The sequence below is a fragment of the Rhopalosiphum maidis genome, chromosome 2 (assembly GCF_003676215.2).
Source record: "Rhopalosiphum maidis isolate BTI-1 chromosome 2, ASM367621v3, whole genome shotgun sequence".
In the NCBI taxonomy this organism is placed as follows: domain Eukaryota; kingdom Metazoa; phylum Arthropoda; class Insecta; order Hemiptera; family Aphididae; genus Rhopalosiphum; species Rhopalosiphum maidis.
Window position 1 is genome coordinate 14,980,655 of NC_040878.1, and position 19,032 is coordinate 14,999,686.

The following is a 19,032-nucleotide window of genomic DNA, read 5'->3' on the forward strand; positions in this document are numbered from 1 at the left end:
CGTCTTCGGAGTCTTAATGGTATCTATATTAATACCTTGTACACGATATTGTTATCTGTGTAAAAAAAAAACGAAGCCATTTTACGATCAAATCCTTGGTCTTACTGTATCCGAGTTTGCGCATAAGCTCCTGAAACATCCCTATACACGAAACAATGGTTGTTGCATAATACACATTTTGACAAAAAGGATTTAAATACCTAACAAATATTAAAAAAGGTATTTTATTATACGTGACATTTACACATGAAGATTTATAATTTCAGACTTGATCAGCTAATTTTTGAATACATAAGAACTAAAAAAACTGACATTAATAAATTCTTCAAAATCAAGAATTGTCATTCAAATATGGGTTTACCTAACGACAATATTATAAACAACTTTGTTAATAGTGTTTGATGGAAAACGGTATAATTTAGCATAAGAATAGATAATAACTATATTTTGAACAAGCCCGACGCTTGTCGTATTTGTATAATATAATATGTTGAGTAGTTACAAATATTTTAGTGTTTTTGTAAAGTACTGTTGGTACTTAATACTTATAAAGTATAAAATATTATAAATAATTTGTCATTAAATGCCGTATGGTATCATATGTACAGATACATCTTAATAATATATAATATGTATAATATACTAATACTGATATTACACAAATAAAATATAAAATACGGTAAATTAAATTTTTACATCACTATATATATATATATCTTAAATAACAACCCAACTATAATCATACGATCTCGTGTACCTAACCTATACGAATAATTTATTATAATTCTTGACTTAAACAGTTACTTATATTATAAGACATGTAATACCCTTAATCCCTATATAATATACTCAAAGTAACGTTGAAATAGATATGCATAATATTCAGCTATTCGCCGTATACATTAATGCTTGGTTATACAGTCACCGTTTATTATATGTACACAGAATTATTTATACGTCTTATCTATGATTTCTTAAGCCACCTTCTCGTCCCTTTTTTAATGACATAATAACCTATGTATTTATTCGAAATTTGATTTGAATTAGTTTTGTATTTCACTTCACGTCCACGCGTAATATTCATTTATATATATATATATATATATATATATATATATATATATAGAATCAATAAGTTATACATATACATACAATAAGGTGGGTCTATTTTAAATAACATACAGATATTGGTGTTACCGTTCTTTACTGTTTCTCCGAGATACTCATGTAGTTACTGTTGGACCACAAAGGACTTAACGACAGCAATCGTACATTAATACGGCGCATATGTTGGGTAGAACGAAGTCCAGCGACGGAATTTCGTGCGTATTCTCGTAGTCGGCAATGTTGCAAGTATTTATATTAGTTGTTAAATTCAGTTGTTTCTGTTGTTTGTATTTCCAAGGAAATTATGAGGTCACTGCGTGCAAACAGTACGAGGTTACTGTGGTTCGTTATCCGTACGCGGAAACACGTGTATTGTCAAGACGTATTCCGGTGTTCAACTACAGCAGAGACAATGTCCGATTTATCCGACAGTATTTGGTTAAACATTTGTGTTAACATTTAATCGATACCAATTTACTGTACCACGCAGTAGTGGTTTAAAACGTTTGGATCAATCGTAAAAATTAGTTAAAAAATTATCATAAACCTTACGAAACAATTATTAGTACGATACGATTAGCATAAGTACCTAACCTATTTATACGATTATTAATTTATAATGTTTAATTATTATTATTTTTTATACAAGAAATCTTTTTCGTATTTTTTGTTGTAAAAAATAATTTTACTACGTAGCGTTTAAGACCACCGAACGATTTTATTAAAAATTAATATTTAAAGAAAACAGTAATATGAATATCTAAAATCTAGATCGTGATATCAAAGTATAGGTGAATAACTTATACCATGCATGTGATATAGATTCATGCAATCGTATCCAAATACTATAAAACGCCTGAACAGTGGACATTTTTGCGTTTCATTTAACATTCATCAAATTTATTATACTGTTATAATAATACCTACACTAATGTGACAAATCTACAATACTTGAAATGTATGTTAGTATCTAAATTGTGTTAAATGTATAATATTATAAAATATGCAATATACAAAATTAATAGGAATTGATAAAACACAACAATTTCCTCGGAATTTACACGTTCCGCGACTGTTGTACGGAAGTTTTACAATGATTTTCCAAGTCTACACGGAATTAGCATACAAGTGCTTGTAGAAAGCTACACATACAACATAGATATAATATACACGCGCATTAATACGTTATACTTAAATTCTAAATAATCTTCGTAAAAGCGTATGGAATTGTAGGTATTCATATAAGGAACTTGGCACCTGTGAATAATATAAATGACTGATGTGAATTCTACCTTAACGTTCCCGCAACTGAAACGTAATCCTCGGGAAAAAAGAGCAACGCGTCTCGACGATCATTATGTGATAATATCTGCACTTTGTAGGATCTTATATAAGTTCATCAAATTCAATGGAATTTCGGCGCACTGTACCATTACTGGATATTCACACTCGTGAGTCGCGAGACAAAAAAGGTTAGTTATTCGTCGGAATTCACAAACGGACATTTTGATAAATTTTACCTAAATATTTATCGGCGAATCCCGATAATTGGTGAACTGTTAAATCCCAAAGGTCCCGCCAACTCTATGGTTAACGGTAAGCGCTCGTGTCTAGTGGGCAACCACATATTTTCTATTGGTCCGTATATTATAAAATAGTCGTTACGACCGTTGTTTACGAGGTCTTCTCTTTTCTATCAAAACATCAGCTATCAGTATTGTCCGTTTTCGTGTATTTTAGTTTTGTATTCGCGACTGTGAGTACGGACAATTTTTGACCATAAATAACCGAATTTCTTTATGTCGTTGTACGCGAATGCGTATTATATAATATTAACTGAACACTGTGCAATGCGTTACATTGTTAAAATATGTCTTGAACACTTACAGCCTGACGACACGTGTAGTCCGTATCCTGTGCTACCGAGGATTAGGCGCCAGGCATTGCGTCAAAGCAGGATTAAAAATTGTAAAAAGTCACATGCATCATTCACAAGCCAGTTGTTGAAATAAAAAATTATATAGACGCACGTTATTTAGAAATAAGAATTCATTGACCATTGTATTTACATTACATTGAGTTTGAAAAATCTAAGACTAACTTTTGTAAAACGATTTCGTAACGATCTAAAAGTTTATATAATACATTAATACTATAAATATCATATCAATGATATTAACTCATATTTTATAGATAAATATAGTTTTATTAATTACAAAGAAATATATAATCAACAAACCATAGAAAATTTATCTTTTTATTGTTTACCATCTAAAATATTTATTGTAGAGTTTTTTCTTAAGTTATGATAAATCATAATAAATAATTAAAAAAAAATTCAACTTTTACTACCTACCTACTGCTAAATTTTTGTAATACAAGTTAAAATGAATACATTTGTCTGAAACTTTTTTAGTGATCAAACCTTTTAGGGACGAGGCGTTTAAAACAAATTATACAAACGAATAGAAATGAGAACTATTGTAAGAAATTTGAAAACGAAAATTGAAGTTCATGACATATTGATATATTTATACTATATTAATCTAAAGGACATTATCGTATGATAGTATAAAATAGATTATTATAAATAGATAATTATACGCAGAGAAATAAAATACTTAATGCTATTAGTTTAAATACCTGAATTATTTTAAAGGAAAAATTTCCTTACTTAAATATGCTAAATAAAGTAAGTACTCATTATCTATTGTTATATGTATAATTTCTGTATGCTTTATTATTTTTAATATGCGATTCGAAATATTTTTAGTTGTTGTGTAATATTAACTAACTTTCAAAGATTATTAAAAAATAAATAATCATTTATATTTAGTTTAATATAATTACAATTTAACACTTATGTAAAAGAAAGAAAAATGTTTAGTTTTTTTTATTTTTAGTGAAATTTGGCTATTTAATTCATCATTTATTTCAGTCTTTTTTAATAAAATTAATCTACTCTATTCGTTTTCCTAATTTAATTAAATTTTTTATGATTTCGTGACTTTAATGTCCATCACAAGCATTCTAATTTTATGATAAATTGGAAATTTTAATAAACTAAACATATTTTACTTGTCTCACTAATATATTATTTAGTTTTCGTCAATTCATGACCTAAATCCATGTTTTTTATGTATAGACGTCCAAATCAAATTATGATAATATAGTAAGTGAAAATGAAAAACCATAAGCGTATGTTATAAATATCATTTATTCCATTTTTATTACCATTTTGTTTTTGCACCAAAAACACCATTAACGTAATTAATTTATACGTTTAAATAACAAGATAACGGAAAGGTCGACGTGTGTTTATACAAATGTTTATGTAGCAATCACTGCAATGAGCACACGCTGCACCGATGAACAGTTTCGCGTGTTTTACAGTGAAATCAAATTAACCGATATTGGATTGAACTACGCTCAAAAACGCGCAGAAAATGGGCTTTGCTAATAAATTACAACCTTGTTGATTAGAAACCGGACGGTGACATAAATTTTATAGCCGTACGTGGATATTCCTACGTATATAACATAGTGACATTTGCTCGGTACGTGCTCGGGCTAATATAAAATATATTGAGTCATAAGCATCTACACACGCATGCAGTTTTCATATTGAAAACTATGGATGTATTATTTCTATAATGTAACCTAATTCCATGCTAAATCGTATGGTAAGTGTAAATACTATTCAATATGATTAATAAATGGCAGAAGAGTAAGGTGTGGGAAATTTACATGTGAAAATAGAATGTCATTCTGCATCAGCACTCAACAAGCACGCATATCATTGTGAATAGGTAATCTGTGAGAGTTATCACCGAGATGGCGAGATGTCAGACATGTCCGTTTGGCCATCCAAGAAAAGCATATCATATACAAGGTAGTTGGTGAAAGCACTATTTTCAAACGTGTTTTTCACCGAGTTTTAAGGACCTTTATGCAAGTTGATAGATTATTCTGTATAATTCACGGTTTTAAATTTTGAAATAGAATGTTTACGTGACCTTTCATTATTTAAAATTTGTGTTTTAAGTTTTTACTAAGCATATTTATTTTTACTCGACATTACATAGTAACATTTTTTACTTTATTAAACAAAATAAACATCCCACGCACCCCCCTTCCAACTTTGTACCATTTGTTGATCGATCGTACTCACAGAAACAGTCCTTAAAGTAAGTATATCAACGGGCGCCTATAGCAATGATACCATAATTCATTATATGACGATTGATCGGGCAAGTTCAAAACGTTCAAAACGACTACGTGTATACGTTTGGATATTATCATTGATTTAATAATTGTTAATGATGATAAATCTGTATAATACTATAAGGTCAAAATATAATAGTTGTTATTTTTTTGTCAAGAACGATAATTCATGATAGGAGTTAACAATTTAAAGTTTTTTTACTCAATAAAATCTGCATACCACAACGGCATTTCACGTGTATGCATTTTTTTAACCCATCCGCATTTAAATGTATTATATATCTGTTTTATAACAATATATAAATACACGTACCCAATGAAACAAAATGCCGGCGCTATGTGCAAGTCTATTGCAGGACATGCAGATTGATGGCTGGCGCTGCTCTCCGGTCATAGATCAAGATAAATATATTATACAAGTATATGAATGTCGATCGTATAATAGCTTTGATGCTTGACTGATATATATTGTATAATATATATAATATATATGCATTGTTATTATGCTATATGTTGAACGGGTATGCGCATAAAGGTGTCAGGTCTGCTTGTTTATTTGTTTACGGTACACTGCTCAAAAACCAACGATCCTTTATTTGTACTGCATTTCTAATAATAATACGCTAAAAGGTTTCAAAATAACCACAGTTGATTTTGTCATCTAACAACCATGCAGCGGAAAGTTCACTGCAGTTTCCGATGATAAATCGAATAAGTAATGCCTGCACACGATAGAATGTCATAATACTATGGATTTTCTGTTGATGTTTGAAGTATAATCGTTTTTTGATATGGGTATATGCCAAAACAAAAAAAAAATGACAATAATTTTGATTTAGTATATACGCCTCATATAGGGTTTTTTTAAATTTACCTTTTGTACTCGTACTTTGGAACCAAATGGGTTTTTGTTTTATTTTATATTCGCCTTCAGCGTACAACCCGAATATATAGTTTTTTCTGTAGTGATAAGTATTCTACAATATTAATACAAGACATTTAGTTTATTATAAAGATACTACCTAAAACAAAACAAAAAAGTTTATTTTTAAATTAATCAGCAAAATTTCAAAATCCATTAATTATTATGCTTAATTAGCTGTTAAATATTAGTTTTATAATATTCATATTCAATAATAACGTTTCTATAACTATACAATATTTAGTATAATGAAATTGAAATTTAAGTTTACAGCTTATAAGTTTTATAGATAATTTAAAATTTTTCTTTATTATTCTAATTTAAAGTAAATACATAGAAACAATAACCGTATTTAATAATATATATATATTAATTATTAATTACCTACTAACTATAGGTATATTTTATAATTTTTGTTTTATAATATGTAAAATCGTAAAATACTTATGTATATTTTAATTTCTTGTATATGAATCAGTATAATTTCATACTAATTCATCATAATAAGTGTCATTGCTAATAAGAAAAAAAATGGACAAAAGAAATATATTGTATTGTGCACCTACTTTTAAAATACATTATATGTCTAAAAGTTAAATATTTATTTTTTCAAACCAACACTCGTGGTTCTATTTGAGATTTTATATTGTGCGTACATTGAATTATTTACAGAATATTTTCTTCATTTTATTGTAACAGTCGTACAACTTTAATATAGTTAAGATATAGAACTACAACTCCGTTGTATTTGTAACACAACGCGTTTCTTACGTCATTTTGAAGGGTTTTATATTTATCGGATCTTAAAAGTTTTAATTTAAAAGATTACTAAAAAGCATCCTCAGACATTATTTTGGCACGGAATAATAATAAAAATGTCCGGTTAATTGTAGCTGGCAGAGTATGTATAAGATCTTTAATCAAGCTTAAGGCCCAAGGAAAAACGTACTCGTCTCAAGAAATATTGGATCGGAATATTTTCGTGGCGCCCAAGCACGCTCCATCGTCAGATTGCAAATTATCAATAAACAAAACCATGTAGTACTAATGCGTGACTTACACTCATGCAGGTGAATAAAGAATAAATACACGAGTAGTGGTACACTTATGTGAACAATATCGAGCATGAACGATGAAAGTAATATTATACATAATGTCACGAACATTTATATTTTTATCCAGTATGTTTTAATAAATAATTGAGTCCGTATTATTGTACTATTTTTATCGACACTGTATAATAGTAAAGATAATAAACTAAATAAACGATCATATCTTTCAAAAATATTGTATAATGTACATAGGAAAAATATTTTTAATGATTTTTATGAGAATAAAGTTCACATTTTGTGCGTGGCTTATAATATAATATATTAGTAAAAAGAATTCAAATCTTTTTGAAAAAGAAGAGGACGATTACACGAACGCCGAACCCTCATATATTATATCTCTGTTTTACAAACAAAGCATATTATAGAAAACCTGCGTTCAGGAAAACCAATTTTGGGTAATATCATTATCTTAAGGTAATATAGGGCACCTTGTGGGTTTTTTATATTGATATATTAATTTTAAAGCGAGTTATGAGCTTTTTAAAATTTAATTTATTAAATGAATATAGATCACTTTAAAATTGTAATATTTAACATAGTTATTCATTTTAATAAAAACCTATATAGCATTCTATAGATGATATTATTATTATTTAGGTTTGATAATAGAATCACACTAATGTTTAAGTTAACAACACAACATTTGTAGTGTTGAACGAAAATGTACTTTGTAGTTGTACGTTTCTAACTCAGACACACCACTTATGCGGGACGTGGTTGAAACGTCCACTCAAGTTATTTATCTAAGCTGATCCAATATTGATGGACAAATTGCATTTGTAATTCTCTCCGGAATCGATCAAATATAGGTTTGAATATAATTTAATGGTTTCAGATGTTTGTTTTACTTCTTTCGACGTTTATTAAATTAAAACGCTCAAGAAAATATTAAGAAGAAAGTATTTACTTTGTCTGAGAGAACTAAACATAAAAATGTATTTAATCTAATATGATTAAAAAGTAATTTTTTCAATTAACACTAAAAATTAACATTATTTTAAAATGTGTAATTGGTGATTTGGAGAAATAAGTGTAATACTACCTATTAATGTATGTGTATATACAAAGCTTATATTGATCAACAACGTTTATTATTTTAACTGATTCCATATTATATGTGTATTCATATTTTCAATATTCATTTTTTATGTTACTACAATATGGTTGATAAAAATAAAACACAATGTTCTGTTTATACTCAAAAAAAAAAAAAACAAAAAAAAATATTTCTCCCATAGATATGACTCTATTTTATTATTATATATATATATATATATACAATACACAAAGATATAGTTTTCGGGTATTAAAATGAAACGTAATACATACAACAAAGCATGTCCTATGGCTCTTACTTTAAATTCTGTAGAAATAGAATATTTAACGTACCGTAAATTTAAAAGACGAGTGAAGTTTCTTAACATGCAATATACATATAAAGGAATAATTTATATTCGTATTAAAGATCTTCACCTGTGATCATGCGTTTTGGCTGATGTTTTATATTATACGGAGACATGGAGCGATATAGTGTAAAGGTATTTGTTTCGAGATTATTTGCCTGTCGATCATATATAATACGCACGACAAGACCGTTTTCGTAAAATATAATGACACACATCACAAATAAATATCTAAATACGTATAATAAGTGTATACATTTATTTTGCAGCATTATTTTACTTTTCTGTTAACAAAAAAAAATAAAAAAAAAAAAAAACACTAACAAGCAAACCATTCACGCTCAAAGTGCGTGCTGCGCCAAACTGGTGAGACGAAAAAACGGCAACATCGAGACTGAGATTTCGGCTTCGCGTTTATACCGTATATATATATTTAAAGGTATACCTTCTCTATAGAAAAAATAATAATACAGACAATCACACGCGAGTATTCTCTTTACCGCGAGTGTGAGAGGGTCATTCGATCGATTGTGCTCGCTCGCGCTGTTGGAGGATTCCCTTCTCCCATTCCTCACCGAAATCCCCTCATCCAGGCTATTTTTAACGCCGACTCTGTGTGTGCGTCTATCTCGTATACCTTCTCCGACTTAATGCCCGACCACTTCCGGCCGTGCCGATTGTTGTGTACACGCATAAACGATGTTATTATGTATACATACACGTGGAGGAGAAAGTAAACGAGCAGACGTGGAGGTGTGTATTAATATACGCACGACTATACACACACACACACACACACACACACACATACACACAAATGCCCGTAAACGTAAGCGTAGAGAGATTCCTCGGGAAAAGTACACGACGAAGACAAATCGTCTGGTCCGTCATCACGTTGGAATATGGTCGGAATGGGCGGGGAAGGAAAAAAATGATAGGAAAGAAAAAGAAAAAAAAAGAACGTTAAGCGTGGAGACGTTTATTTGTTGCCGGCGAACGCCGTGACGTGGCGGTGGTGGAGACGGTATTAGTGGAATAAAAGCGTGCATTCGTTTGCGTCTCGTCCGCGTCGTCAAACTCTCCGAGCAAAAAGATATTATTGTTACGAAAACACAACTACTACAGTTATAACCATTATAAAGACACTATATATTAAGTTACTATAGTACTAATATAGATTTGGGTCATTGCACAGTTGAATGACGCAAATACCGAGATCCGTTAAAGAATAATATCCCAATAGGAAGCAATAGGAGTTCCTTAGTTCCATCAGGTAGGACACTATACAATTTTATTGAGTCCTTAACTTTTATATAAAAATACAAAAGTTTGATTATATACATGTTTACTTATATATATATTATGTAGTACATATAGTATATACATTAAAATTGAATAAGTTAGTGTCATATATATATTATATACGCAACCCAACCTAGGTACTTTTTATGTGTTACGGTCGTTATGGACCACTGCCATGTGTGCATTAAGAAAAGTTTGAAGAATTATGATTTAAAGTGAATTTTCAATAGAAAAAATAATCAAGATATTTGAAGGAATTAGATACAAATACAGGTTGAAATTTGGAGTGATCGGTGAGGATGAGAAATCGAGGAAGCGAATGTGTTTAAGGGCTGATAGCCGTGACCACAAAACATATATGGTATACGTATGCAACAGTCGATTTTATGATTAACCGCGTTAATCAATTAATTTATTAATTATTTTTTTATTTTTTATTTATTTTATTTATTTACGTTTTAATTTATTTAAACGCATTTAAATTAGTCATGAAGTGTCGTAAGTGTAATGATCGTCATTTTGTGGCTTGCATCGCTGTTATAACGTCAGAATTCATTTAATATAATGATGATGTTTTGGTTAGGTATTTTGACGTAACGGAAAAGGGCTTCGCAAAATATATCACGGCCATTATCTTTTTTATTTAAAAAATCATACCTACCATAATGCAACATCAAATCTGATATACTGTAGGCAAAAGAATAAATATTTCATGATAGATCGGAGTAATTATGGATGAAAAATCAGCGAAGACCCTAGGAGCTAACGATAAATCAAACGTTGCTGTGTATAGGTACGTAGCAGAACATGTTTATACCCCATCCCACATATACATACAACTTCACTGCGGGCATTTTAAATTTCGCGATCGGAAACGTTTGATTTCACGAGTGATATATTTTGTTGTAAATCTTTTTTTTATCAGTGTGTACGTTATTCCGTTTCGACATGCATTCAAATACGCACCAAAATGCCAGCTATTGATAAGGAGCTACAAATACCCGAAGTATACACGACAGTTGTAAATATATACACTTTACAGATTGTCGATTTTGTAACATCTTCGTTTCGTAATAGATTGTGATTATATACGATAAAGTCGTCATTGTAAACGATTAAATCATATAATTTATTTTTGGTTTGCACACCGATTGTATTTAATTTCAATCGTGATATTTCAAACTAAACCTTTAATCATTAGGTTAGGTTTTTTTTTAGTATATTCAAGTATTTACTAAAATATAATGTATGACATTTTTGTGATTTTCTAATACGAACCAATAAATCGTTGCAAAAGTGTTATTGTTTAATAAATATATTTCACGTCGATTATTTGAAAATACAACTGAAATCAAATTTAACAACTAGCTGGTTTTATTACACGATTTTCGCTCAGGTATACCTACCTAACAGATGGCTTTAAAATTGACTTCGTTCGAAATGGATTTAATATCCTATTGTTATTTATTAAAAAACTGAAATATAGACAAGTAAATACATAATGTTCACGCGCGATATAAACGTATAAACTAAAATATCGTAACGACTTACTTCTAGGTTAGTAGACATGTTAAACATTCATAAGCCCAATTAGACCACGTCTTGTGGGGCTAATGAAGCGTTCTTTTATGGTGAACACCGCTCGTTCTTAGTGGTTAATTCCCGATAATTGACTCGAATTTATTGCTCAGCGATCTAAAAACACAACGCATACAATTGTTAAATTATATCTGTACAGTATATTCCCTGTGCATTATTAAATTAAATGTTAGTTTACTAAAATGTGTACAATTGAGAGATGTATTTAGACCTATCATCGTTAAGATTTATTTTATGTCTGAAACTTTGAACCATCGCTGTCGTACTAAATAACACCGTTTCCTGCAGTTATCCCTGTTATACCTGTATAATAATTATGATAATGTAATTTAAACATCGTTATAATATACTTAATAACTTAACGAGTACTCGTTAATATTTATGTACACCGTGTTTAAATACTTCGCGTATATAAAATATTATTATCATTTGTAGTCAAAATATGCTTGCGTAAATATTTTTGTATAGGTATCTTTTTTCTTTTTTTTAATAATGTTTATACTTGTTAATATTTTAATCATATTAACCGACTACTTTTTATAATTTGTATTATTATCATTATTGTTTAACTAGGTATTAAAATAATTGAACTGTATAATTGAAAATAAATTTATAAACTTTACTTTATATAGATATAACATTTTGAAAAATGAAACTAAAAGTAATTAATCGGAAGACGGCATATTGTTGGAGCAGATGATATGACATATATTTAATATCGATATAATTCGGCACTAAATCTAAACAAATAGGTACAAGGAAGATTAAAACTAATAGCTTACTAACTCTTATCATGATCACAACAATACAATTTTCATATAAATAAAAATAATAACAATATATAGCATATTCATGTATACAAATAAAATTATTTGATGAACTATGATTGCATATACGTAACACAATATAATTATAAATTATGGTAATAATTAAGAAATTATATTTAATGCAAACATATAAGTAAGTAATTTAGTTTAAGATTATACTGAAGAAATTGAAAATTTTTTATTTTTTTTGATTGGTAAATTTTTAATTAAATGCCCAACTAACAAAAATTTGCACAAAATAGTGTTTGTGCAGCTAATTTTCACAATTATTAACAGTGTTAGTAAATTAGGATTCGTTTATAATTTTTATTATGAGCACACATTTTATGTAAATAGTCATTGTATTATACATAAGTGAAACTTTTAAAGAATGTATGGTTGATATTTTCAATAATTTGTAAACATAATTATAAACAAAACGATTACACCGTTACACAGTCAAGTGTGCTGTTCTGCAATTATAAAAAAAACATTAACTTGAACGATGAAATATTGTAAGCAAGCGTTTGTATAATAATTTAAATAATAATCATATAATAGTTACACTCTTCACTATGTTTTAGTTCAATAAATATACTAACTCGTAATTCGTATACATATTGTCTTACACTCTAAGACTTTGAGTACGCGTCATACATTTACGTATATCGGAATCATTTTTGTATTTTTAACTACATTTATTTGGATTATTTAGTAATTTGAGATTATAATGATTTGGCCTCTACAATCAAACTTAATAATAGTAATATTATTCGTCGGTTTTTACGATATTTCAATTTTTGAGTGAATTATTTGTATTTTTTAATTTCAATATCTTATGTTTGAACTTATAATTCACTTAAGTATTAAAATATATTACGTTAACCGATGTACAACGAAATATAATACTCTTGCTTTTAAGTTTAATAGTAAACAAATTCACTTTGATATCAAAAGTAACAACAGTGTAATATAAAATTGATTCTGCTGAATTCAAATTTGGTATATTGTGCGTAGTTTATATTTGAAATAAAAACATGCATATGTGACGTTTTCTTGAAGATTGTTTGTGTAAAATGTTAATCTAAAACTGTCAGACTTTCTTTGGTTTCCAGGTATATCTAAACATATACTCGTTCAATGTCGTTTGTTGGTCATGGATTAAACATACCTTATCATTCTACAGGGATTTACGCTATTCAAACAATATTAGATTTACAGATTTAAATGGTTTTAAACTGACATTTTATTGCGTTAAAGTCTTTGCATTTTTTTTTTTAATTTTATAATATTCATCAATTAGGTAGTTTGGTAAGTTTATTTTTAATAATTATTATACTATGTCAAAGTATCCAAACATTTTCATTAACTATTAATTTAGTGCACAATCTGTTTTAATGCATAATTTATTAGTTTTGTCTACAATTTAATTTTAATCTTTAATTTTTTTAAAGAAAAAAAAATTATGCAATAATAAATCAGCTAGCGTAAGATTGTTAATTATGTACCAAATGTTTATATATAATTAATATTTTATCATACATAAAATAATTAAATATTAAAATAATATTCAAAAAAATATTTATTACTAAAATATAAAAATAAAATCTTTCAAATATATTAATTATAAGTTATAAATAGCAATTAAAAATTTAAAATTTATATAGTAATTAATACTATTCTTATAATTTTGAAGCGTTACAAAATTGTGAATAAAAAAAAATAATACATGAAATAGTGAAAATGAATAATATAATATATTTAATGTTGTGTATTATGTAATAAACATATGTTTAATACAAAATAAAGTAGTATTTAAATTATTAAAGCATTTATTTTTTTTAATTATAACGTATCATTGTTCATAATGTATTCATATAATTTTCCAACGTACATTTTATTTAATCTCTAGTCAAGTTTTCAATGCATTTATACTATTAGCATTCATTAAAATAATTTTTTTCTGGATTTATTCAATTTCAAAATCAATCATTAATATTCAAAAGGAATTCAGTAAATTACTTTCTCGTATATAAATATAAAGATAACCGTTGGTATGATTTATACGGAATCATTTATTGTTAAAATATTTATGATTCAAACGCTGTGCTTTTTTAACGCTTATAGTTATTTTCATTTTACTCTGTAAAATAATAATTAAAAATGTTATTTTCATATAACTAACGATATTTTGTGAAATTGAGTCAGTATTATTTGTTTTATAATACACTTGTTTTATGCACATTATATTGTCAAAAATAACTATATATACTTTATTAATAATAATAAAAAAACACTTTTTAGATTGTCAACAAATGTTTTATACAAAATACAAATATTACAAATCTAGTTCGTACTTCATTAAGGTAACAAGACTAGTAACGTTGTACTGAAATAAATGTTTTCTAATAAATGATTGAAAAATCCAATAAGCAGCTTTCCGTGTTTCTAAAACTGAACATCATTCACATAGTTGACACCTCACAATACGTGAGCGGTAAAAATAACGAGGTAGGTAAATAAAATAATCAACACTTCTTTGCAACAGGTAATACTTAGCCCAAGCCATTTAAACTTGTTAGTTAAATGAAACACAACTAGCGACCATAATGACACAAATAAATTAATAATTATATGTATTTTAAATTTATACGAAAATCATAATGATAATAATAATACCAAACAGTATAATAAATAGGAATACAAGAAACTACAATCGACTTAAGCTTTGTGATTAGTCTTGCAAATAAAGAGTCGTGAGGTTATATAGATTAATTAGATTTACTGAAGCGTTTTCAGTTTGTGGGTCTTTATACGTCATTTTATTCTGGTCGATGATTAATATTTTCGGTCTAAAATGGCTGCACACTCGTCTCACTACGGACACATTGCCTTTTAAACCTTACCATGCGTTGCACTAACGACGTCGAAACAATAAATAACAAACGAATAATAACTATCATGGGTCCAAATTTATATTCCAATATCTGTACGTATTGATTTAAAACAAAATACTAAAAAGCTGGGCGGGATAGCGGTATACATTAGGACCAGGATACTGAGGTGTACTTTATTATTATTATAAATTTGAAAGTGAGTACAATAATAAATCGTAGCGTTCAAGAAATTGTTTAGCTTAAAGCTCGGTCAAAATCGAGTAAGTATGCTACCATTTCTCAAAAACATTTTGATAGCTGACGTAGATTTTAAATGCAACTGAAACATTTCTTGTATATGCAAAAATCAAAAATAAGTTGATAGCAAAAAAAATTAAATATATCCTTGTAAAATTTATTCTTTCTTAATTTGCTAAGCACTAATTATTATTTTTTATTTTTTTGTATATGAAATATTACCGACTAGATCCAATTTTATTCTAGTATTTGACCTCATTTTTAAAAATTATAGTATTTTACTGCCTCAAAAAGCGTTTACAGACACAAATAACACACACACACACACACATTTTAATCAACGTGAACTTATATTAAGACAAATATTAATATACTCTTTATTGAAATATAAAAATAATTTATTATTTAGAACAGGAAAGACATATGGTATCGTCGTTCAGTCACTTAAAAAAATGTATTATAAAATAAACGTTAGATTCGATTCAAATAAATCGCATGCAACAACTTAGAGGAAAATAGTGAAAATAACTTTTATGGTAACTGACACCATGCATCTATTATATACATGCATTGTATAGGAACATAATTTATTATATTGTAAGCTATTTTAAATTTGTCTTTTCTTCTCGAATACCTATATAACGACAGTCGTGTGGTAACATCGGATGTTGTGGAGGGAGGGGATGACGAGGGTACTATTTTGACAAAAAAATAAAAAGTCCCGATGACAGATAACGGTAGAATTGACAATATTATACAAGTTTTGTGCGTGTATTATAGAATTTTCGTAATTTATGAGTGAACATAAAGATGCAATGTATTGTGTATAATATAATAATATTGTTGTTCCAAAAGCTCGATTCGTTATTACGACGCAGGTATAATACCGAAACGAAGACCCTCGAGCAGCAATATATCCCGAGTGCTCGTCGATTTCGAGTGGATTATAATATGTTCATGCATTCGTACACACTCAACGTGCATATATTGTTTACACAGATATTATCATTGCACTGTATTATTGAGTTATATATATATATATATACATACTGTTATTTTTCTCGCTAATAAAAGCCTAAATTTAATCGTTAGCATATATTAACTAGACGGACGACGTTTCTTTTATATCTGACCGTTAAATAATATAACGGAAATAGCGAATTATTGCATTGTATAATATAATAATAATAAAGTAGTGCGCGACATGTTTATGATTTTTTCCCGACTAAACGCAGACAAATTTAACCGAACGGCGCCTAGAAATCTGCGTCCAAGACACACAAATCGTTGTAATCCTGCGCCCTAAATATACACTATAATAAGCTCGCTGGCACACAAGTTTCGACATAAAATTTAGGGTTACTTGCTCTGACTCCGATAAGTTCATCACTAATAAAATAATACAAACAATATGGTTCACATGCGATACGTATCTGAGTTACAGTGTTCGTTAAGAAAAAAAATACATACAAATTATATAAGGTGCAGCGTTCTATAAAACAGATTGAAAATTTTGGAAAAACTCATTTCGAAAGACATGAAATATTGTTCGTGGCGACTGAAATAAATTTCAAAACATTAATTAATAAAATAAATTACATTTTCTAGTAGGTAGGTAATGTCTATTTTCGCATGTACACGGTCGGTTTAGAATAATTTTTTTTTTGTTTGTTTGTTTCTACGTGTCCAAATTAAATGGTTTATGTCAGAGACCAGTAAAAGAAATGAGATATTATATAAAAACAAAAGTTTTTCCACGTATGTTTGTATACTGTATATGATATATAAAATGCATAATACAAGCATACGTAAATACATATCTTTATTTCGCTTTTATAATATGTTGCTATACAAAAATACATTTATTATTCTTATAATATGCTTATATCGTTATATACAAAACTAGAATTATTTACGTTTATTTATAATATCAAAAAATAATTGCGTGGATCTAGAATGATTATCAAACTTGATAAACTCGAGAGCTCTACACGAACGCACATTTTTTTGAACAAACAATCTATCCTGTACTCGGAACTACGGAATGTCATTGTTGTGTGAATAGTAAATCATCGTGGTTTCTTTTTTACGCAGAAAATGTGACGAGAGTGAAGATCGATTTATTCATGTACACGTAAATCTCGTTTATTCCGAAAACATATTATTAATCCTTCAGGTAGTATACTTTGCGCGGGACAGATCATTTGTTGTGCGAAAAACTGTTTGTGACGAGTAGGTAAATATCATAAATAATAATTAACGAGGTACTATAATTATTACTGTAAATTACTATTAGAAACTTAAAAATATGTTTAAATACATTTAATATTTTCCACGAAGACTTCTACCGTGTAGTGATGTAGCGTATTCTGAGTATACGGATCGACAACAACGTGTTTCAGCTAATTCAATTTTAGTGCTCATAAAACAATTAAAAGCGACTTATTCAATATAACACATGTGCGCGGAGTATACCTATGATGTCCGAAGAAACTTTCCAACGTACAACACACCAAAGCTTAATGTATAAGTAAAAATTTATATTGATTACGGTTTGTACATCGAAATATTGAATTCACTCTATTATTTATAAATGTTTGATTGAGAAATAGAATAAGGATACGCATAACGTACAAATTAGTAAGAGACTATAGAGAATAATTAAAAAAAATTATAAATGTTCGTAATTAAATTTTTTATAACGGTGTTTTTACTATCATGAAGTATAATAACTTAAAATGTGCTGCTGTACAGAGTAATACAAACTTCTATTGTATTAGTATGAATAATTTGTTATACGAGTATACTCTTATTTCACGTGTTATAGTGTTATATTGTATTATGTACTACTTAGTTACCATAAATTAACGTTGACGGTAAACAAGTAAATGTATAAAACTAAAATAATAGCAGTGCGTATTATTTGAACGTTATAATGTTAAAAGTTTTACTGAAAATTATATATTGGGTGTTGACTTGTATTAAACATTTATTAGTTCAATTAAAATATACATTATACTTCAATTTAAATTGTAATTGTTCCAAAAACCCTCTTAATATAATTTAATATTTTTTTTTATCATGGGTTATATGCAAACACAAGAGAACCGTTAGCTACAGTTTACGTTAAGAGAGAAGCTTACGTCGGTAATCATTTTAATAAATATTTAGTTTCTTGTTGTATGTGATCAAACTCGTATATGAGTTATTGTGATGTAATATATGTAGCTTTTGTGAAAGCTGTCATTATTATAAATTTAAAAATAGTAATAAAATTATTCAATAGTTATTAATTTTAAAAAGTATAATAATTATTTATCGTAAAATGAATAAAAAGTATCCTGGATGTTAAAAAAATGTCGTTTTAAGAAGTCATCCGACAAATAATTCAATCTAAACAATAACATTTGTTTAAAAAAATCA

The 19,032-nt window shown here is 28.1% G+C and overlaps 1 protein-coding gene across 2 annotated transcripts in view; it reads right to left on the reverse strand.

Annotated features, from left to right (window-relative positions):
* LOC113554102 (melatonin receptor type 1A-like) overlaps positions 1 to 19,032 on the reverse strand; it is a 99,401-nt gene that overhangs the window by 49,929 nt on the left and 30,440 nt on the right. Inside the window, exon 2 of one of the 2 annotated variants that reach the window (XM_026957793.1) lies at positions 11,622 to 11,765. The exons of the other annotated variant lie outside the window; for it this stretch is intronic. Coding sequence (XP_026813594.1) covers positions 11,622 to 11,648 — 27 coding nt within the window. The 5' untranslated portion in view covers positions 11,649 to 11,765. The remainder of the gene's footprint in view (positions 1 to 11,621; positions 11,766 to 19,032) is intronic. 2 annotated transcript variants of the gene reach the window in all.